The sequence below is a fragment of the Rhipicephalus microplus genome, chromosome X (assembly GCF_043290135.1).
Source record: "Rhipicephalus microplus isolate Deutch F79 chromosome X, USDA_Rmic, whole genome shotgun sequence".
NCBI classification, from domain to species: Eukaryota; Metazoa; Arthropoda; class Arachnida; order Ixodida; family Ixodidae; genus Rhipicephalus; species Rhipicephalus microplus.
This window is the reverse complement of record NC_134710.1, coordinates 130,820,756-130,845,098: the sequence shown is the minus strand read 5'-3', so window position 1 is coordinate 130,845,098 and position 24,343 is coordinate 130,820,756. Positions and strand designations below refer to the sequence as shown.

Here is a 24,343-nt window from a genome sequence, read left to right as displayed (position 1 = left end):
ATATTTCTAAGGCACTCTTTATTTAATTAAAAGAAGAAATAATAAGAAATACCTTTTTTGGTGACATTTGCTAATTAAACTTTGTTAGCATATATTTGAATACTTAATTATTTTGCAACCAGTCGTGTTCCATTTTTACAAGAAAAGAAGTTGACGTTAGGCCCAAAATGCACGCACAGTTTGTTTTGGGCTGTGTTCATTTGAGCAAAGAAAAATAATACTTATGAAGCCTGGAACGTGCAACAATGAGTTACCCATCGAACGTCGCAGTGTCTTCGTGGAAGTCATTAGCTGCAGTTATTTGTAGCCCATTGGGGTTAAGTCACGACGCGTTGACTATGCAGAAGATTAAATTGATCGTATGCACAATGTTTCTTGCTCTTTCTTTTCCACCAGTCCGAGGAAACGGCAAAAACAAGTGGAGTCCACATATATAGACGCTGCACCTCAAAGGGATATATATACCATGCACAAGGAATAGGTGCAGCAAATGCTACATCAGACATGTGCGTGGTCCAAGACACAATGAAAAAAAAAAAAAAAGGCGAAATGTACCTTCACAGTAGTTTTCTTGCATGTTTGCTCACTCACTCTTTCCAAAAGATGAATGAGGTTGGATTCTTGAAGCTGCAATAATGAAAATGCATTTAGTCCAGGACCATATTCTTCTGGCTTATTCATACCTATGCCAATTCTCAATGGTGTACAGAAACATACCAGAATTGCAAGGAAAATAAAGACAGAATATACCATGCACTTTTTATTCTGATAGAAATGATTATGCTCTGTAGTGCCTGGGTTTGTTTTCTTGCCTCCTTTCAAGCGTTTCTGCAGAAGAAGCCTCCCTTATAAGACCATTTTATTTGATGCTGCAAGTGATAATCATCACAACACATCCCAATGCCCTTTTACCAGCAGCCAGGGGCCACAGCACATCCCTGGCAAGAGGTCTCTGGTTTGTAACCACCTACCCCCAAAGAATAATGCTGTTGCCCTTAATGGGTGCAAGTACCTATGCTGCAAAGTAATGACAGCAAAGTTGAACCTTGTGACATTGTTGCACTTTAGTAGTGGACACTTGGCTTGGAGAGACATCACCATCATCATCATCAGCTTGTCTACGTCCACTGCAGAACAACTGCCTTTCCCATGTTCCGCAAACTTCTTAATCTCATCTGTCCACCAAACCTTCTGTCTCCCCCTAACCCGATTGCCTTCTCTGGGAATCCAGTTCGTTACCCTTAATGACCAGCAGTTATCCTGTCTACGCGCTACATGCCTGGCCCATGTCCATTTCCTCTTCTTGATTTCAACTATGATATCCTTAACCCCCGTTTGTCCCCTAATCCACTCTGCTCTCTTCTTGTCTCTTAAGGTTACACCTACCATTTTCCTTTCCATTGCTCGCTGCGTCGTCCTCGATTTAAGCTGAACCCTCTTTGTAAGTCTTCAGGTTTCTGCTCCGTAGCTAAATACCGACAAGATGCAGCTGTTATATACCTTCCTCTTGAGGGATAGTGGCAATTTACCTGTCATAATTTGAGAGTGCTTGCCAAATGTGCTCCACCCCATTCTTATTCTTTTAGTTACTTCAATCTCGTGGTTCGGCTCCGCGGTTATTACCTGCCCCAAGTAAACATAGTTTTTTACAACTTGAAGTGCACTATTACCCTTTCATTTTCAAGCCAGTCAACTGCAAGCGATCCCACTATAGTCGGGTACAACTTAAGAAGCCCCAAAAAGGCCCCATTCAGAGGACTAAAAAGGAGCCAATTGTCTCTAAGAAAGGCCAGTTCCCCCGACCATCAGGCTAATCACATCAGTATGCGGTGCACACCCAGTGGTGCAGGTTCGTATGCATCCATGTTTGAGGAGGAAATTCCGTGGATTTTGCAAGTTTAATCTGACTCAAACCACATGCACAATGCCACATGCACAAATGAACGCACCTAATAAATATGTGACAATCAAAATTTCTTACCTGTAAATAGATTCTGAAGTGAAACAATGACTTAATTTATATTGATAAACTGCGCTCTGAAGACTTTAATGTCAGAAATCTATCATACGTTCATTATTAGCAGAGAAAATCGCACTTGAAGTTTCATTTTTAAATTTTATGCCTAAATCTTTGTGCATGACAACAATTTGAAGATGTATTTTTCTTATCTTCGCGAAATTTTCTGAAACTTCGTATGCTAGGTCAATGGCACCCACAGAGTAAAAAGTATTTCAATTTTATTGATTAGAAGCTACGTAGGACCCCATAGATGCCTTAAAAATTATGACATCACAGTGTCGTGAGTGGGAATCTCGAGGTGGCGTCTCTACCTGCAAATACTTTTCGCACATTTCCTCGGTTATCAAGCATCATCTCGAGGTAAAAGTGGGGTTTTAGATTGTGAGATAGTACTTTACTAATGGGAAAAAACATTTTTGCTCTTTAGTGTCCCTTTAAGTGCAAGCTCTGATTGTTTGACACATTTCAAGGCATGCTTTGAAAGCAAACCACTAGGCGTTAAAAACCATGCAGTTTTAGAAGCTAGTATATTAGCCAGTTTTCTGCAATACAGTTGCCTCATTGGTATTGGCTACCAGGCATAGCTGTGCGATAACAAAAGAGAAAGCATAGTGCCGAATTTTGCAAAAGCAGTCACTTAATGCAACTTTAAATATTACTGCAGGGCACTAGTGGCCAGATGTGACATGGCATATTTTTGCACACAATTCCAACAAGCAAAGTATTTGTTCTAATGGCTAGTGTATATATTTGCTCCTACTTTCAATAATGTAAACAATGCAAAATTGTCCAAAGTATTCTTTCAGAGTACTTTATTATAACAAAGATGCCTTGGCAAAAATGTTCCACAGCACAACCAGCACACCTTTCAATTATCGTTACAGACTATTGTCGCTATAGATACTGGAAGGCATTTGCGTGGTGCCTTCCTAGAGCTTGACAGCAATTCGCGACCACCTAATCATTACGAAAATCCCACATCCGTCTATGAATACAGAAATAAACTACTTACTTTCAGTTTTCTAATAAGGCGATGCTTTGTTGCATTATTGGCTATGCCAATAATGCAACAAGCTTATAAGACATGTTCACAAAAGGTTTGCACCAGAATATACGGAATTAGCTGTAACCACGACAAATTTATCTGTGAACAAAGAAAAGTCATGCTCCAAATGTCCTTGTGGTAAAAGCAAAGCAAAAGCTTTTGTGTGGCTAATGTATGTTCGTGAAGTTTCCGGTGAAAAAATGAAAAACTGGCGCACCTTGCTTTGAATCTGTCCCATCTGGACCATTCTCACTATCATGTTTTCAACAAGGACTGCTTTCTCAGGCTTGGCCACGGCAATTGTATTCACTGCAAAAAAGAAAAAGAAAATGGAATCAAGTTATGGCACATGACAGAATGAATCAATTAAAATGTGACATCTTATATCTACTGTACTACATTCACTCATGTTTCATATATACATACAGGAATAATCATAAAGCACACTCAATAAGCAACCACACAATGGATGACACAGAGCAATTTACAGTGTCATACTAAAGTCAGCACAATTTTCTTACGATGAAATGGAGAGATCTGATCCAATGAAATTGAATGGTCCAAACTGATACAAAGAATACGAGATGCCCCAATTGCAGTAGTGACTTGGCAGCTATGGTGTTATGCTGCTGATAACGACAACACGGGTGCGATTATCCTGGCCACAGCGGCCACATTTCAAGGGGGATGAAATGCTGAAGTACCTTTGTATTCAAGTGCACTTTCAAGATTGACGAAAACTTGTCTGGTCAAAAATGCTCATCAATTGTAATAGGGCAATGGCCAAAGGTGAAAGATCGCCTACTGTTATTTAATTAGTTATCATGCCGTACAAGAGCTAAAACATCTGTTATTTCAAAGCTCTTTTTGGTCGGAGCCTTCATTTCAAGAACCCTATACACGGTCGTTTTACTATGTAAAACACAGAATTTAAATTAGAAATAAACTTTGGTAGAAAGTTTTGGATCAGTTTTTGCCACCTCAGTTTCTTTACTGTACACCCAAAGCTGGGTAAGCACAAGTTTTTGCATTGTAGCTCCCATCAGCATGTAGCAACAGAGATTCAGGATCAAACCTGTAACCAGAAACTTAGTCATTATCACTGAGCCACTGCAGAGATCTTACAGTAAAGAACTAAGAACCTCAGAAGCATAATTTCATTTTAAGTTTCTCCCACAGTGCTGAATATTGTAATCTAGTATGTGGCATATATCTTATGGCAAGAAAATGGAATAAAAGATGAATTGAATTGAATAAACAGAGTCCCATACTTTTCAACAGTTGGCTGTATTTTTGATGGAATGTATGCTGCGGCAGCTGCACGCAAATGTGAGCTGTGACGTCACAATCGCCAATGCCCATGCAGGTTGCACGTGTTCCTCTCCTCTTCCTTTTATCTGCCTCTCTTTTCATCCCACTCTCCCCCTTCCACAAAAGCCAGGACTCAGCCAGGACTGTTGTTCGCTACCAGTGCTATTCATCTGGTACTGGGAACCGTAGGGGGAGATGAGTGAGTTGAGAGATGCAGGCGACGGCTGACATTGTTGGCTTGCCCGCTTTGGCCGTTTGCGACATCACCAAACGCCACCTCCACTAGTTCACGGCGCGGCCGCTAAGTGCAGCAGTTTACTACAAACAACTCAATTCACTTTCTTGTAGCTTCTGCCTCAAATGAAGGTTGTCTCTATAGATTTCAGGACCAAATTTTTCGATTTGGTTGAAATTCCTGGCGCCAGAAATTTCGTTCAGTATTCCTTTGAAGGGCCTAGAGCGAGGTAACGGTTATGAAAATAAACAAGCACAGCGCATAAATCATGTGGTGGCAACGTGTCTGCCAAGTATGAAATGGCCATGTGCCGCAAAGATGGCCAAGACTTTATTTCAAACATGAAGTCACCTACCCTTCTCGAGAAAGAGCTGTACTTTAAGAAAGACAGGGTTCATGCTCGTTTACATGACAAAAATTAAAGGTTTATCAAGGACTTTCAAGGCTATGCAAGCAAATCTTCAAGGACCACACTGTCTGTTAGAAACCCAATTAACACTAGTTAAAAGAGGAATAAATGGTTGATATAACTAGAAATCACCGAAAAATTGTAAGACCACTGAAGCAGACATCAAATACATGGCTCAAATGACATTTTCTGTCTTGACAACTTTCTATCATAGTTCTTTAAACTTGCATAGGTGATCACTTTCAGTATAACATAAGTTGAAAACTTTTATTCAGATAGAAAAAACTAAGTAACAGTTATTATGCAATGTCTTGTTGCTTTTTCTGAATTTTCATATCAATATCCACTATCTCCTGCTGCTTGGTCTTGGCAGTTATTTTAGGTTGTTTTGACTTGATGATGCACATCCAGTCGCTAATTGTCTCAGCCTTTTCTACATATAGGTTTGCTGTAGCTGTTGCAATTTTTTAACAGCAACTTCTAGTTTCCCTTTTTTTGTGAGCATTTCGACCTCCTCCTGTATGCAACATTTATTTTTCTGTTTTTCATCCTCTAGCTCCTGCCTTTTCTGGGTTTTTAGAAATGCACTGTGTTGGTTCTGTGCAGAAGCTACTGATGTTCTCAACTCTTTTGTGATGGGCACATTACATATGCCATCTGCTACATTTACGGCATCACAAATTATGCGCTGTGAAAAGTGCTACAAGGTTTATTAAAAAAAGGTCATTCAAGGGTTTTCAAGAACCCACATGAACCCTAGAAAGAGTCAAAGAAACATTTTCAAATGCCTTAGCAAGAAGTTAAGTTGCTTGCTGCAATATCACTGATTATGGCATGTGACCAGTGGCGGATCCAGAGGGAAGACAGTAGGGGCAATTGCCCCCCCCCCCCCCCCCCCGAGCTTGTCGGTACCCCCCTACCCCTCTCTTCAGTACCTGCCGTCCACCTGCTATCACCAATTAGGACAAACGAGTGGGATCCCTTTGAACACACATTATTGGATTTATGCTATGATAGAGTTTTTGTGCTAGTAAAAAACAAAACAAAATAGAATGCCCACGCCCCTCTCTTCGGTGTTGCTTTAAGCAACCCCCCCCCCCCCCTAAATAAGTGGCTGGATCTTCCCTTGCATGCGACTCCAGCTGATTCAGTCACTGGAAATGTGCTAAGTAATATTTGGTCTCTCCACTCTGTTAAAGGTATTGTGGCAGGTAGGGAGCACTACCAACAGAAGCTTGTCGATGTAATGTCAATGTAGGTCAATAAAGGTCAGAATGCTATCCAAAATGACTTATAGAAAGTAAAAATTGAAGCTTAACAAAACTGAAAAAACTGAACAAATTTGGTGCATGTTTAGACAAAGTCGAGAAAAACTAAAGGAGGTAAGAGAAAAAGCCGGCACTACTGACAGTCTAAACGAACATGTCATAGGACTTCACAATACGATCATGAAACAACAAAATAAGCTGATTGCACTGGAGGACTGAAATCGTCGCGATAACTTGGTAGTCCTTGGAATTGCGGAGGAGGGTAATGAACCCAAAGAATTTTTTCGGCCCAAGGTGACTAGCAAGGTTTTCAGCGACAAACTTGGAATAAATTGCTTATCAGTAGCATAAATTCATCGACTTGTGAAATCCTCATCAAACCACCTGGTTACTCTTTACATTCAAGACTGACTATCTTGAGAAACGGAAGGTACTCCGAAAATCTGGAAAGTTAAACGGGACTAACACTTTTATCACGAATGATTACTCTTTGTAAACTCTAAAAAAAAGAAAACGAATAATATACTATGAAACATGATGAATTGGGAAATAAAGAGTCATTCATAAGCGATAAGCTTCGTATTGATAATACTCTTTAAGTGTAAGATGATGCAACTTTCACACGTGTTTCAGAAGCAGCTACGCAACTACTGACAACAATATAGTCTAATCATAGCGATCACAGCCATCTGAAAGATTTTTGCGTGCCTTTTCTTTGAATGCCCAGAGCATTGTAAATAAAGTAGATAAACTTGAGACCTCGCTCCTTGCTTACTGCCTTCCCTTTGTGGTTATGACGAAGACATCACCATAAGCGAGTTGTCATTTGTGCTCTGTGCAGATTACAGGGCACCTCATGCCGATTGCGATTTCTTCCCAGATTGTGTGATAATTTGCTGAAGTTATACAAACGTAATAACAGGATTTTAACCTGCCAACCATAAACTGCAATTGTTTGGCATAAGGTGAATATGCAAATACGAACGTAAATACAAATCCTATTCGTGATAAAAAGCTGGCTTTGAATGTTGCACGTATTCTACATGAATCTACTAGAGAGCAAGCACTTTTGAACATATTTTTGTCAGTGAATGTATTACTGCTATTGACAAGGGTACTTCATATAATAAAGTATTATTTTTCTTGTGGAAATATCCAAGGGATGCAAGATGCAGTCCGACAACTACGTCAGATTGCCGAGATCATGATTGCAGTGATTTGAACTTCAATATTGATTATTCAGAAGAAAGACTAGTTAACATCATCATCATCATCAGCCTGACTACGTCCACTGCAGGACAAAGGCCGCTATCATGTTCTGCGAGTCAACTTTGTCCTGTGCTTGCTGCTGCTAATTTATACCCGCAAACTTCTCAATCCCATCAGTCCACTAAACCTTTCTTCTCCCACTAACCTGCTTGCCTTCTCTGGGAATCTAGTTAGTTACCCTTCATGACCAGCGATTATCCTGTCTACGTGCTACATGCCCGGCCCATGTCCATTTCCTCTTCTTGATTTCAACTATGATATCCTTAAACTCTGTTTGTTTCCTAATCCACTTTGCTCTCATCTTGTCTCTTAAGGTTACACCTACCATTTTCCTTTCCATTGCTCGCTGCGTCGTCCTCGATTTAAGCTGAACCCTCTTTGTAAGTCTTCAGGTTTCTGCTCCGTAGCTAAGTACCGACAAGATGCAGCTGTTATATACCTTCCCCTTGAGGGATAGTGGCAATCTACTTGTCATGATTTAAGAGTGCTTGCCAAATGTGATCCACTTGATTCTTATTCTTCTAGTTACTTCAATCTCGTGGTTCGGCTCCGCGGTTATTACCTGTACTAAGTAGACAGTCTTGTACAACTCCAAGTGCACTATTACCCATCTATCTCGAAAAGCTGCTCTCTTCCGAGGTTGTTGTACATTACTTTCATTTACTGCAGATTCATTTTAGGACCTATTTTTCTGCTCTCCTTGTGTAACTCTGTAATCATGAGTTGCGATTCGTCCCCTGAGTTACTCAGAAATACAATGTCATCGGCGAAGCGCAGGTTACTAAGGTACTCTCCATAAACTCTTATACCTAACTGTACTCTTTCTAGGCCTTTGAAAACCTCCTGTAAGCATGGGGTAAATAGCGTTGGGAAGATTGTATCCCCCTGCCTTACACCCTTTTTCATTGGTATTCTGTTGCTTTCTTTATGAAGCACTGTGATAGCAGTGCCCTGTAGATTTCTTCCAGGATGTTTATATATGCTTTGTCGACGCCTTGATTCTGCAATGTCTGCATGACTGCTGATATTTCTACTGAATCAAACGCCGTCTCATAATCTATGAAGGCTTTGTATAGTGGTTGGCCATATTCTGAGAATTTCTCTATTACCTGATTGATAGTATGAATCTGGTCGATTGTTGAGTAGCCTGTTCGAAATCCTGTTTGCTCCTATGGTTGATTGAATTCTAATGTTGTCTTAATCCTGTTAGCAATTACCTTTGTAAATCGCTTGTCTACTACGGACATGGCAGCTGGATGAAAGAGCGCACGGTACGGCCTGCCGCGTCGAGCGGCTTTCTATGGGAGAGAGCATGTCAGCCGTAGGGTCAGTAGCGGCTGCTGCAGCGCAACGGGCTGGGGACAAGAGGGACAGGGAAATGACTGGCGCCGGCTAACTCGGTGCAGCAGCCGCAGTAAATTAGCTGGTGTTTGTCACAACAGTAACCCACTCAGTTGTTCTAATCAGTGTTTTTTAATGTCATTTATCACAGCAATGATATAACGCGTATTTAGTAGACTACGAGGCGTTATCTAGTTAAAAAGTCAGTTGATTTTTTCTGTGCGTACTGAACAACAGACGTTTTTTAAATACGATAGTTTTTCTTGGGGACCTTCGACACAAAAATTTTAATCTGTCTGTCTGTACATTTGTCTGTCTGTCCACCCTTAACAGCATCGAGTATTTGAAACTGCCGACCCCATCCGCAGCGTCCACCTATGTTGCTCAAGTTTCAGCGTTTATAATTGTCTATTTGTCGATTAAAAAGCAATTATTGCACGTGTCCGGGGCACCACAACAACCGGTATATATTTTGCATGTGCGCCTTTTACTAGAAAAGGCATACATAACTAATTTTAAGGACCGTAGCGCTTATCACGCTGCGCTAACCAACCAACGCTTGCACGGAAAGGAGTGTTCTCAACGCTTTGCTAAAACGAGGCGGTGATGGCACTTACCCGTCACCTTGCGTTCTACACCTTATCACCTCTGAGGCAGGTGCGCACACCCGTCTCAAAGCCACGCGCTTTGTTTTTGAAAAAAACTGCCAGATGGCGCTCATGTCTCACGTGTGACGTGACTTGATGCGCTCGTTCACCTCCGCTGCACGCTCGAGGCACTCTAACGCAGCGCCTCCAGAATACCATTCACCAATCTTCTTCAGCAGAACATTAAATAAATGTTCTGTTTACTCTATCCACACGCAAGAGTATCGTCTTTCGACGACATTTGCAGATTAACATGCAGGTACGAGGCCAATTTTTTTTCGGTATTTCTTCATTTTTTGCGTTTTCACATATATAGATATGTATGCATATAGGGTGCACGACGCCGGCGGCAAGATCTAGCCGAAAGTGTCCATATAATTGCTATAACAATAAAAGAACACATCGTGATGCAATGCAATGTGATAGAAAAACCCTTGAATGCTATCCGTAGGACATCCCCATATAAAAATGGGTTCAATAAGTTGACAAAGGCATGCTTTAATGACTATGGTTTTTGACACAGTAAGCAACTGGATCTTCACGATAAAAGTCACCTCTATGTTTGTGAGGATCCATCTCTATTTTATTTTGACGTCAAACAGCGTACGAGAGTTTATTGAAAATGAAGTGCCCTGCGACATCGACACTAGTGCTACGTGTTTGGTGTGATACATTCCACACACACCATCCTGATTGACAATGCGCTCTTAGCGATAACATCTATGATATGAGTGTTCTTATCGTGGCGCTAACTGGCACCTCATCTTGGGAACGCACTTGCTCGTCACCTCTGATCTTCGTCACACTGCTTTGAATAATTTCCTGAAGTTACCAAGATGCAAACCACCTTTAAATTAACGGCGAAAGAAAAGAGAATGATTCAACCTGTTCTTGTCGGTCAGCATGTCAGAGAGCCGTTGAGTTGCAGTTGTCTCGTTCGAAGCGCGGAAAAAGCGCAATGAGGGTGTCTTTTAATATCGCGTATTGACCCGTGTCTGCGTGTGAACGACAACGATGATGTGGGGATTTAGCGAACACCAGGTAGTGGGCCTCTGGCTTGACTCGAGAACAAAGAAGACAATCTTGCGGCTCAGCTGTTGAGAACACGCTGCTTTCGCTGCCTCAAAGCGTACTAGTGCTTTGTTCACGTTGTACTGCGACACTGGTGGAGGTGCTGGCCCGCGACCCAGCCTGACGCTCCACACTCCCACGGGGAGCCGTCCATCCAGCCCAGAAGCACTTGTCGACACTCCCGTGCATCGCTTCAGTTGTCGCTTGCGAAGCGACGATGCATGGGAGTCTCACCCCCTCGCAGGAACACTCTACAAGGCAGCGCTCACATCTAGCGATGTCCACCGCCAGTCCACAACAGTTACTACGAGACAGTAGTCTGCCAACCCCATCTCAGGTAACCTTTTTTTCACCGCTGGTGCCTGATCGCTTTGGTGGTGGAGCACATGAAGACGTCGAAGACTGGCTTGATCACTATGAATGTGTCGCCAACACTAACTAGTGGTCTCTTGAACAAAGGTTTTCCCGCGCCTATAGCTATCTCAACGACAGTGCTCGTACTTAGTACGAGAACAGAGAAGGCAGTTTGTCAATATGGAGTGACTTTAAAAGAGGGATGATTGACACATTTGCCAATGTCGACCGGCGCGAACGTGCGCAACATTTACTCGAGCTACGGGTTCAGAAACCCAATGAAACGGTCGCAATGTTCGCTGAGGACATGGCCCGTCTCTTCCGTAAAGCTGACCTGCACATGACCGACGACAAAAAGTTACGCTACCTCATGCGTGGCGTTTAAGAGCAATTGTTCACCGGACTTTTGCGGAACCCGCCAGGCATTGTGACAGACTTCATCAAAGAAGCTATGGCTATCGAGCGGGCACTTCGCCTACGATGCCGAAAATACGATCACTTGTCCAGTAGCACACACATTCAAGTCGCCGCTACAACATCTGACAATCAAAGCTCGTTACGCGATTTAATACGGGAGATTGTTCGCGAAGAGCTGCTGAAGCTGCGGACTCTGGTCACGAAACCACCCACGGCGTGTCTCGCTAAAGCGTCCGCGAAGAAATACGCCAAGCGTTTTCAGCAGCTGATCCTACTCACAATCAGCGACCTATGAGCTACGCAGCTGCGCTTCGCCGCCCGTTGCGCCGTCGTACCGCCAGCCATCGGCAGCCGTTCCTTGGTCGCCGCTGCAAGAACAGACACTGCGGCGCCCTGCCGCCGTGCTGCTGCACGAAATGCTGCCGTATGAAGAGCTGTCTCCCAACGAGACACGGCATTCGTCATGCCGCTGCACGAAATGCTGCCGTATGAAGAGCCGTCTCCCAACGAGACATGGCATTTGCAACATTACAAGCCGTTGCGGCGTCCACAGCTTCGTAAGACAGACGTCTGGCGCACCGTAGATAGACGTCCGCTTTGTTTTACCTGCGGAGGTGTGGGCCACATTTCCCGTCATTGCTGGCACCGCGTCGATGCGTTTCGACCTCTTCGGCAATGGTCTGACGATTGACGCGCCAACGACGACTACCCACCACGCCGGGACACTGATTCTCAACGACCTTCCTTGTCTCTGTTCCATTTTGACAACCGCCATGCTAACAATGACGACGGTGAGCCTGATTACCAGCCAGGTTTGGGACGTCGACCATGCTCTCCGTCTCCGACGTATTCGCCTTCGTCGCGCCACCGCACTACAGCCGACGCCAGCGGAAGGAGGTCACCAAGTCCACGCCGGGGAAGCTGAAGGCGGCGACCTCCGGGGATGAGGTTGCAGGCCTCCAAGGCGACAAAAAAAATGCCACCGTTACTCTTACCACAGGACACCGTAAAACCGACTAGTTGTAACGCCGACGAAACTGTGACCACAGATCTTACTGTTTTTGTAGACGGACAGCAAGTAACAGCCTTAGTTGACACCGGTGCCAACTATTCTATCGCAAGTGAAAACCTTGCCGTGCACCTCAAAAAAGTGAAGACTACGTGGACGGGACCTCACCTGAAGACAGCAGGCGGCCAGCTGTTGATGCCTGTCGGAAGGTGTAGAGCAAGACTCAGCATTGGCGGCTCTTTTTTCGTGGCGACGTTCGTCATCCTCACCTCATGTTGCAAGGACCTGATCATAGGGATAGACTTCTTAAGAGAATATGGTGCCGTCATCAACATCCCGGACCGATCAATTGCGTTCCGCAACAGCCCTGGTTTAGTTGACTGTTCAGACACAATACGTAACACTTTACGTATAATTGATGATGATGTGGTCATCCCGCCACGGTCATGCACTCTTGTTTCCATGGAATGGCACGAAGCGTTTGATGGCGAAGGCATTGCCGACCAAATTGGCTCGCTGCTATTTAGCCATGGCATTTCGGTCGCACGAGATATCGTCCGTCTCACTGGTGGGCGCACGAATTTACTGCTGACCAACTTCAGTACTGAGCGCTGGCACCTTCCGAAAGGCACAGCTATCGCTTCGTACGACAATATCGCAGAAATGCGAGGCAGTTTATGTTCATCGGTATTAGACGAAGCGCCTAATCAAGAACCAGAACCCGTTCTCGACGTTGGCCCCACTCTGTCAAAGGACGACCGACAGAGACTTCTTCAGCTGCTAGTCTAATTCCGCGACTGCTTTTCATCGACCTCATGAGTTGGTCAAACACCTTTGACAAAGCATCGAATACTCACCGAGGACACGGCGAGACCTATTCACCAGAACCTTTATCGTGTAGCTTTAAAGGAACGCGAAGCCATACAACAATAAGTCGCGAAAATGCTTGAAGATGATGTCATTCAACCGTCACAGAGCCCCTGGGCATCGCCTGTAGTGCTAGTAAAGAAATAGGACGGCGCGCTGCGTTTTTGCGTGGACTACAGGAAGCTGAATCGGGTGACCAAAAAAGATGTGTACCTGCTCCCACGTATTGATGACTCCCTTGACAGACTTCGGCACGCTTGCTACTTTTCTTCCATGAACTTGAGGAATGGATACTGGCAGATCAAGGTAGACCCAAGAGACGGAGAGAAAACCGCTTTTGTTACGCCAGATGGTTTATACGAATTTAAAGCCTTGCCTTTCAGTTTGTGCTCCGCGCCTGCGACTTTTCGAAGGCTTATGGACACGGTACTTTTTCGGGATTGAAGTGGAAGACGTGCCTAGTCTATCTGGGCGACGTTGTAGTGTTTTCAACCACTTTTGACGAGCATCTCAAAAGGCTGGGAGTTGTTTTACGTGCCATACGGTCTGCGGGCCTAACATTGAAACCAGATAAGTGTCATTTCTGTTTTCACGAACTTCAGTTTCTTGGTCACGTCGTAAGTAACGCAGGCGTACGGCCTGATCCTGGAAAAATTGCCATTGTCGCACTGTTCCCAGTACCCTCCAATAAGAAGGCTGTCAGACACTTCCTGGGCCTTTGTGCCTATTATCGCCGGTTTATCTCATTTGCCCGCACCGTGTCGCCTTTAACTCGTCTCACAAGAGACGGCGTTGCCTTTGAGTGGAACCAAGAACAGGAGGCTGCCTTTAATGATCTGCATCAACGTCTTCAAACGCCCCCAGTGCTTGCCCACTTCGACGAAGAAGCCCCGACGATGCTTCACACAGACGCTAGCAATGTTGGTCTGGGAGCTGTGCTTGTGCAGCAGCAAGAGGGCACAGAAAGGGTAATCGCTTACGCAAGCAGATTGTTAACACGCCCTGAGGCTAATCACTCCACAACTGAGAAGGAATGTCTCGCCGTGGTATGGGCGGTTTTAAAATTTCGCCCGTATTTATATGGCCGCCCCTTCAAAGTAATTAGCGACCACCACTCACTGTGCTGGTTAACAAGTCTAAAAGACCCTACCGGGCGATTAGCGCGTTGGAGTCTCAGGCTGCAAGGATTCGATATGGTAGTCGTACATAAGTCACGCAAGGAACATATGGACGCTGACTGTCTGTCCCATTCACCCATTGAGTCGGCAAACCTACCTGAAGAGGAGGAAACGGCATTTCTCAGTGTCCTCGATACGACCGCCATTACGCAGCAACAACGTGACGACGCTGAGTTACTTGGCCTAATTAACTACTTGGATGGCAGATCTCAGAAGGCGCCAAGAGTTTTCGCAAGAGTGTTGTCATTGTTTTGTTTACGGGACGGAGTGCTCTACAAAAGAAACTTTTCGCCGACGGGATCCGCCTATCTGTTCGTCATCCCAGCAGCCCTTCGTACCAAAGTACTCAAAGCATGCCACAACGAGGTGAGCTCTGGCCATTTAGGTTACACGAGAACGTTGGCCAGAATACAGCAAAGGTATTACTGGCCGAGACTAACCACAGCCGTGAAGCACCACGTCCGTACCTGTCTCAACTGCCAGCGACGCAAGTCACCACCGACTAGACCAGCAGGCCTCCTGCAACCCGTGCAGGTCCCAACAGCTCCATTCTAACAGATCGGCATGGACATTTTGGGCCCACTACCTACTACTACTGCAGGGAACCACTGGGTTATCGTCGCGACGGATTATCTGACCCGTTATTTCGAGACAAAGGCTATCAGAGAGGTACAGCAGCGGAGGTGGAAAGATTTTTCATCGAGAACCATGTACTGAGGCATGGTGCACCAACCGTCGTGATCACAGACAGAGGAGCTGCATTTATGGCAGCTCTTTTGGATCACGTCCTCATGCCGAGTGGGACAGCACATCGTAAGACCACCGCCTACCACCCACAAACGAACAGGGTGACAGAGCGTCTAAACAAAACCATTGAAGACATGTTTTCGATGTACGTAGACAATGAACACAAAAATTGGGATGAAATCTTACCATACATAACGTTTGCGTACAACACGGCCAAGCAAGAAACGACCCGCCTGCCCCCGTTCAGCCTCGTTCATGGATGAGAAGTACGAACTATGTTAGATGCGATGCTACCGCACGAAGGTGACGACATCTACACATACGCCAACACGTCTACGGAACGCGCGGAAGAAGCTAGGCAACTTGCACGTTTACGGATCCGCCAGCAGCAAGAGTACGATGCAGGCCGCTACAATGCTCATCGCAGCACAGTCGTCTATCAAACTGGCGACAAAGTATGGGTTTGGACACCCGTACGGAAACGAGGACTTTCCGAAAAGCTTTTAAGAAGATACTTTGGGCCATACCGAGTGCTGCGACAACTGAGTGAGGTCACTTACGAAGTTGTTCCCGACAGTTCGTGTAGTACCAAGCGTCGCCAGCACCACCCTGAACTCGTTTACGTAGTAAACGAGTTCAGGGTGGTGCTGGCGACGCCTTACGTCAGCGAGTGATTGCGTGAGACTTTCCTTTGAAAAAAAAAAAACTGCATTATTGACTTCGCATCGAGTCAATGCTCTTTAAGAGGGAGGCAAATGACCCGTGTCTGCGTGTGAACGACGGCGATGATGTGGGGATTTAGCGAACACCAGGTAGTGGGCCTCTGGCTTGACTCGAGAACAAAGAAGACAATCTGCGTGAGAACACGCTGCCTCAAGGCGTACTTGTGCTTTGTTCGCGTTGTACTGCGACAGAATGTCTTACAGGCCAACACAACCGCAAGCTATCAAAGTGGAACACCGTATAGACAGATATCATCGCTAACAAGTAACACACAGGAATTATAGTTTGTAGACTTCTTTGCGTTCGCGAAATACCGGGTTGTGGCCGCCGCTGCAACCGCAAGAGCCTGGATAGGTGGAGACACCTGGAGGTGCAAAGAACCTGGGAAGCAGGGAACATATTCTATTTCACCGCTGATGTTCATTTCTGATAGCGATCTTCCATTGACCTCTTTGCGTATACCTGACTGCTGTGCAGGCCAAAACACACAAATATAGCTAGTTGAGGCACACGAGCGAACATGGCTGACCCCCGTATTCACAAACGCTCCTCGACTCGACTTTCACCCTTCACTTGACATAGTTGAGCACTGCGGCGCTACTCGGCTGAAAATGACGTTGCGCTGCTCGAGAATCGCACCACGTTATCGCTGATATGCAGTGACTTGCCGTGCCTAGAGAGGGCGCTTCCATCGACTTTTTCAAGTCAAGGTGAAGCATTGAGTAAGGGACGTTCTAGAATACGGCGGTGAAGCACGCATCCTCGGGCACCTCCTCGGTGCTGCTCGGAATGGCGTCCATTTTGGAATCACTTTTCTGTAAAGGGTCGATCCAAGCAAAAATAATTTGGGATGCCATGAATTGCGGGGATTCCAAGCTCCAGACTATCGTACTCAACCCGAGTCGACAATTTGTATGGCGACAACAGCAATGCAGGTGATAAAACATGACTGAATGGGTCCGCAGAGCAGACGAAATGTTTGCAGAGCAGCTGAGCCTGACGTCACTCTTTTCTGTAGAAAAGCGGTCAGCTGTGGCGCGATTTGGAGGTGACCACGAGGCAGCGCCACTGGTAGTGCTTTCAGAGCTAAAAATGGCGGGATTGCCAGCCATTTTGAATCGTGCTAGATACCAGTGATATAAATCAATAAAAGTGACAGTTATGCATTCCTCAGTTGCATTTTAGGTCGCGAAACGCTGCTACGAGGTCTATAGCTACTCGTTGACGAAAAAATCTTGGCACGAGTAAATTTGATGTCAGTGCTGCTTTAAAAGAAAGTGAAAGAAGGAGCAACTAGCCTGCTTGCAATACGTGCATCAACATTGCCTCTAAAGTTAAATATAACTTCTTGACCTGTGCAGTTTTTATTGCTACTAATTGGAGTTGCCTTCTCTCCAGATAACTTTTTTGTTCATAGCTAACTAACTTCTTGGTATAAAAAAGCTATTGCAAGTTGCAACACGCTTTGTATCTCTTTTGGGACAGTGCAACTGTCTGGAGCAGGGGTCGGCAACCTTTTGACATGTAGGGCCGAGTTGTATGAAGCTAACATAATGTACAAAGCTGAAATAAAAATTATATTTGTTTAATATTGAAAGAGCTTTTTTAAAGTAAAGATAGAAAGTCAGTCAAAGTAGGAACTTTACCGACGAGATAAGAAGTGTCAAGAGGAGAGGTGTGTGGTTCTGATATCATACTGAGAAGTGCATCATAGTGCGCTATGGGCCTCAGGTTGGCAACACCTGGTCTACAGAACTGCCCTATTTCTAAGTACTGAAGCGTTAGGTGAACCAACGCATTTCATTCAGTGCACAGTGGGCACACTGGAAAATTTGTTCTATGAGCAGAGTGCACAGTACCATATTATGCATAGCCTTTTATGCAACAACCTCACAAAACCAATTCAGAAGCATAGTATCTGTGGCCCAATCAGTGAACCCAGATGTAACAGCTGCACTTTGATAGACGCGAAAAGCATGAACACTGATGTACTCTAACTTAGGCTTATGCTAAAGAACCACCCGAATACTTGGATTTAGGTGTATGCTAAAGAATTACCAGTGATCCCAATAACCTTCAAAACAGTGAGAGCCTACAATAAAAATGCATCCAGCTTTCTTAGTGTAGCGTAAAATGTCAGAATGCTTTCAGCATTACTTTTCTATTTTCAGTGTCTACGTGTTCTTTTCTTTTCGCTTAAGCTTTGGAAATTAATCCAAGTTTATTATTCGTGCATTCCCAGCAAAAAAAAAGGAGTGCCTCATAACATGTGAATTCGGCAAGTAAAACCCCATAATTTATGTAATGCATTTTTATGGCCGACACACCTCGTGAGGCCATTTACAGTCTTGAGATTTACCACATCGAAAAGCACTACATGCTATATAGACCAGGGAGCACCTATCTCGCACCGAGGTGCCTAGGCTCCCGGCAGGATACTCTCACACCCAGACACCATTTCCAGACTTCCAAGGTGTGTATACTGCGCCAAGCTAACATGGCAAGCAGAATCTCTGAAAGGGACGCTAGAACCCTTTTCGCAATTTTGTACAAACACATTGGGCTGGTAGACCAAGTCCCAAGGGTTATTTAGAGACCGATTTGAGCTTTCTGCATAAACTGTGTAATTTATTACAACGCTTTGAAGCTGCTAATCGGTGCAGATCGTTGAAACTTGGCCAAACATGTTTTCAACCACCCATCCACAAAGCGAAATGCTCTGGCCGCTTGACAAGGCCAGAGAACATCAGAAGGCCGGTCGCCGTGGCTCCTGTTCTGATTGGCTGTCATGGGCTGTAGAATGCAAGGAAGTAAGATCAGCTGGTAGGGTGGTGGCACCTGTCGGAGCAGATATGAACCACTCCGTAATCTTCATCTCTATTGCCAGATGACATGCCTGCTGCTGGGCGCACTATGGCCTCCGAGACCGTGCGCAACCTGTCAGCATGCGATCTCGGAGGTCTAGGTTAGTAAAAGCTCCAAATGTTGAGCGTGCTCATGAGAGCTTTGCGATAGCCAGCGATGCCAGGGTGCCTCATGAGTTGAGGAGGCCAGGCAGAAGTGAGAAGGAGAGTATGATATAATTCGCCGTAGCAGCCTTGGTACACATCATGTCACTTAGTTTGTGGTGTGAATGGTTCCATGATGCTCTAGCCTAAATACTGACAAAACTTTAAAAAAACATTTCAGGGTCTCTTTAACATGCAAGAAAGTGCCTGTTCACACTGCTACCGCTTACAAGAAGCCGCCTGGGCACCGCTGTGCTGCCTTTGAATGCGCAAATAATTAGCGCAAGAGGAAGATATTACTCAGTGCGAAGATCACTAAATGACGTCGAAATTATGCCGGTGCAGTGTTTTCACATCGCACAGGTTTCCATCCGCAATGAAAAACGCCAAGCTCCGCCACCAGTGAATAATTGCAATCAACAGGAAAAACTGTGAGTCCAGTAAAGTAAGTACACTATTTATTGAAGCGTGACGCTAGCTATTTCACTTTACAGCAGTAACTTGCACGCAGTATGCCTGTAGTATGTGGCACCATGTTATTGCTGTACTCTTTCACAGGCCGCATGTCAAAAATAGATATTATGACTGAAGCGTGCATGCACACTGTGTGCCTGATGAAGTTGCTTCCGCAGTCTGCAATGCACGTGATGTACACATTCTGTAGTGTCGAGGAAGGTCTTCTCGACATTTCAAAAGAAAACAGCCCAAATTTTCAGGGGAGGAAAGTGCAAAACCTGCTTGCAGCTAGCCAATGGTTAGGAAGTTTCGTGTTACGATTTTCAGGGCAGTTGCTAGCATGGCAATCCAGAGTGTTGCTTTGCCACACTTGTGACAGATGGTGCGACGTGCTGCCTAAATATGACGGCACACAATGAACTCCCTGTTTTTTGGAGTATAAACCTTTAAACATTTCTTTATAAAGTCATCATGATAACTGCTGTATGTACAGTGGTCGTGAAAATTTTTTAGCAAACAGTAATGTGCTGTGCAATAAGTATGGTAGCAAAATTGTTAGAAAATAAAGTCATGCAAATCACGGCGTCGGGACAGGAATATAATATAAGTTGTAAAGAACAGTGTCCTGCAGCTACCCGAGCCCATGAAGTTGAAACTCACATCGGGCTCTTGCTTCCTGAGTGAGCACTTGATTCAAGATACGATTTTTGAAGTCTTCTGCCTTTGCCTTCTGCTCGGCTTCACGTTCAGCATTTGATGGTCCATTCCCCTAATACAAGAAGATAAAAATCAATGCTGTTAAGCTAAGTGGCTGTTGGATCCACGTCACCGACGCACAACCAATTGGAGCACAAAGACATAATAAATGTGGCACTAGGGACGCAGATTACTTCAACAAGAGACTCTGGACGAGTGTGAGCACCGAAATACATGCAAAAACACACAAATTCGCTCACGAAAGTAATCATGAGAGCGTTGCAGCTCTCGCAGAAGCGACTGATTCGATAGTAAAGCAAAGGCTCTAATTAGTAGTGAGGGTTCAGCCAACAGTTTGCTAACACTATTAATTAACTCTTTCAAAATGAAAACCCGCACAACAACGAAAGAAACCTCGCTGCGCGCGTTTGTTTACACTTTGTGTGGCGACAAAGGCACGTCGAGAGCTTCACTGTGGCGAAAGTTAGCAAGCCGTGGCAAAATAGTTCGCACTGCATTCATAAGTTTCTTTTAACGCAAGCTTACGCGCTAACGTTGGGCAGGCGAAACATTGTTAGGTACGCGAGAAGTTGGAGACCCAAAAGCAATTTAGTACGCCTCGCTATCACCGACGCCGTTTTGGGAGTTGCCTCACACACATCGAATTATTGTAAATGAAGCATCTTACAACAAATTCTTTTTGAAGATCACCAAGGCGCCTTGCGCGAAGCGCTGCCAGCTCTTCGTCATCCATAATCTTCTTTTGGCACTTGAAACTCTGTCACTCTGCGTTTACCAGAAGCATATCGCCGTAGCCTAGCACCCTCTGCAAAGTTCGAACAATGAGAGACGTATGTGACGATTTCTTAGGGAGGTACTTCCTACCCCTAGACAGGTACGAACTAGGGAATGATCCGATGATTCTTTGGCCAACGCCTTCTAGATTCTTGTGCCTGCCGGATGAGCGCAAAACACCGGTCATCTATGACAGCGCTACCTACGTAGGAATAAAGGTCTTTGTACTTGGCCTTTGAGATTGTCAATTTTGGCATTTGCTACAATTTGAGAGGATGCCTTGTATTAAACATTTGCTACAATTTGAGAGGATGCCTTGTATTAAAAAAGTTGTTTGCTGAATGACGGCGTCACTTACATAGGGTTATTATATATATATACGTTTACGCTTTTTATAATTTTTTACGTTATTTTTGTTGCATATAAGTTCCAAAAACGTAAAGATCTATTTGAAGACATCCCCTACTTCAGGGGCGCCACCACCGTAGTTCCGACGACCGCCGCTTCCCAAGTGAGTGCTGATAATCCGGCAGGCACAGAAAATCTAGGAGGCGTTGCCTCAGCCTTGTCCTCAGCCAGTCCTGAAAAACAACAAACCCGTTTGAATTTAAGGACTTAATTCAAAATAGTAAACTTTAAAAAATAAGGTCGTAGAGCTCAAACGGTGAACATTTGCTAATTTATGTTTTCGTGAAAAAACAGCTCCAAGCCACACGAACACACACGGAACCAGAAGCAGGCCAGAAGTACGAAAATTACACAAATGTGTGTACTACCCATCATTCCCATGCTCGCTGAAGCGCCGCGTGTTGCAACTCCACTAGCGCCAGAGTTCTCTCTAGTAAGTATTGTGGGAAACTCTATGGGTGTGAACACCGCCTTTTAAAAAAGGCAGCGTCTCCTGCGCCGTGCACGGCAGCGTCTCCTGCGCCGTGCATGGCGCCGCAGCCAGCCCCACACAAAAATGGCTTCTGCGCCGCACAGAAGTGACGTCACCTTAAAATTATTACTTAAAGCTAGGTAAATGTGTAAATTATTTGTGTATAATGCGTTAAACCTACACAAATTTTACTAAGCCAGTGTTTAGCAAGTCGATCAGCCCACAAGTGTTAATTAAACCCATAAAACGAGTATGATAAATACAGGGGGCGTCATAGGCGCTGCGGCAGCGAAAGGTAAACAGCGCAAGATGGTAGCGCAACACGGCAGCGCAAGATGGCATAGCAAGATGGTGGGTATAGAGCAGTGAGATGGAGTACCGGCACAATACTGCAAGTGGAATATAGCACAAAGGCCGCCGTCTTATGCCGGGTTACGTCGCGCTATGCACTATTTTTATTTGAAAAGCCTGCTCGTGCTTAGTTAAAAAACAAAGGATATTAGCTACAACTAGCAAAGAGAAAACCGGGCGGGGCAATTGCCTGCAAATTATGCAAGGCTAGATCCGCCGGCTACCTACAACATCCTCAACCTCACTCCTGAAATGAAATATAGACGTTTTGCCACATATGCAGATGGCATCGTCAGTACACAAATGACCTCCGATAATAGAATGCATCTTATATCTTACCGTAAACAGACAGGGGACCAGTTACTATATTGCATGCAGATTACGATGGGTAAACCATGATTCTACAAATTTTCTTGGGCCCCAGTCTTCCTCCCGAGCCAGTGTCGTCACGCGTCTTACCGATGTAAGTGGCATCACATCATGCAGTGAAAAAAATTATAGTGATCAATTCTCTCGGATACATAATATTTTAAAAGCTATAGGCCGTAAGCTGGATTACTCGAAAGATGTCGGTATTATAATTTCATGCGAAACTAAAATGCGCAATGCGCTGCTAATATAATATTCGACATTTTGTAATTTATCAAATACAGCTGATTCAGCACTATAAATTGGCCTAGGAGCAGCTTTTCCTGGTTTATTTGACATTTCAAGATGGAACAAAGTCGTGATATCTAACGTAAAGAACATGTCATTTAATGTTTCAGAGGAACATAAAAATAAATATAGATGTATACATTCGTACACGCAACAGAAAAACAAAAGTGGTCAACTCACAAGACAGTGAACAACACGCAAAGTCTGCTCATTAACGCTGCGGTACGGGGGCCTTGAAGACAAAACGTGTCCTCAGCCACCTTCCAACCATTGTTTTGAGCCGTCAGTAGAAAGACTTCCTTGAACTGCATCCAGCGATCGTCTAAAAACTTTATAAAGCCTGCAACAACGAGGCCTAAAGCTCTCTGGCCTTGGTGCAAAAAGGTTTCTCCGTCGGCACATACTACGTCTATACGGCAAGCCGGTAATGAATCATAAAACTTGCCGATCTCTTCCTTGGTGTAGCATCTCTGGCCATTCCACACCAGCATCGCGTTGTCAGCAAAAAAGTTTCTCATCAGGCGTCGCTGGTTTTCAATGGCGTTGTAAAAGAGCCCAATGAAGTGTGGTCCAACTCTAGCCACCAGCAGGACCTCTTGCTGAACGGAGAGCGCAATATTATTACCCAAACCGGCCATTATTGCGGTAGCGCGTTCGATGGCACTTCAAATCTAGGCAATGCCCACAATGTTGCAAGCAAAAAGTTGGTGCACAATGTTGCTTACTAAAGAGTAGCCCGAGTAGCCCTCGTTTTGCACATGCGCAAGAAATCTGGGGACGTTTGCGTCGTGTCGTTTAGGTACAACTAGAGTGCCTAGAATATTTCTCCTAGTGTCGTGAACGAGCCGGCCGAGGGGAAATGGTATGCAATACAGCCGCCAGGTGGCAGTACCGCTCTCTGGCGCGCTGCTTTTTCGGCAAGCTGGGGAGGCAGCAAGCCGGAGCAGACGCTTTGCGTTGAAATTGCAGTGGTGGTTTCATGGCTTAGCACGCGATTGCCTTGTTATCCTGCGTTTTCCATGCAGACTGTAAATAAAGCGTGTGAATTTGAACGAAATGTATGCGAGCTCTCTGCCTTGTTGAGATTTTGTGTCCTCCTGCCGTGCCGCCTCTTCATAGATTGGCCGCTCGCGCGTTACCAATGCTACTTTTTGCGGTAATTAAGGTGTGGCCAACCGGGGGCTCCCAGCGGTACGACTGTTCAACACAAACAATTACATATTTCTCTCCTCATCCGCGACCACCATTCCCTCCCGTAGGCTGCTGTCGCGACTTTGTTGTCATGTGCAGAATTGCAGGCACTGTACAAACCCTCTTCTCGCAACTTTTTATATATACAATGTATTATGGACATTTACTTTCCCTGCACTCGGTGGCAGGCCTGGACGCACCCACGTACAAGGGTCATTATCTCTTCGATTGGCCCTTCACGCCTCGAAGTAATCAGAAAAATAAATAATGCCAAAGCAATGACAGTGCGCCAGACGAAACCACTGGCGAACAGGACCCCCTGCGAATGAGTTACCAGCAGTAAGGAAAAACAAACCAATACAAAATGTCAATTTACAATATCAACATTTATTGCAGAA

At 44.9% G+C, this 24,343-nt stretch overlaps 1 protein-coding gene across 1 annotated transcript in view; it reads right to left on the bottom strand.

The window, feature by feature from the left end:
- The window catches only part of PDCD-5 (programmed cell death 5), a 39,990-nt gene extending 18,974 nt beyond the window's left edge, over positions 1 to 21,016 (bottom strand). The window contains exons 1-4 of the mRNA XM_037427753.2: positions 20,760 to 21,016; positions 20,036 to 20,144; positions 3,283 to 3,374; positions 556 to 627 (exon numbers count right to left, since the gene is read on the bottom strand). Coding sequence (XP_037283650.1) covers positions 556 to 627; positions 3,283 to 3,374; positions 20,036 to 20,144; positions 20,760 to 20,825 — 339 coding nt within the window. The 5' untranslated portion in view covers positions 20,826 to 21,016. The remainder of the gene's footprint in view (positions 1 to 555; positions 628 to 3,282; positions 3,375 to 20,035; positions 20,145 to 20,759) is intronic.
- Positions 21,017 to 24,343: the final 3,327 nt, after the last annotated feature.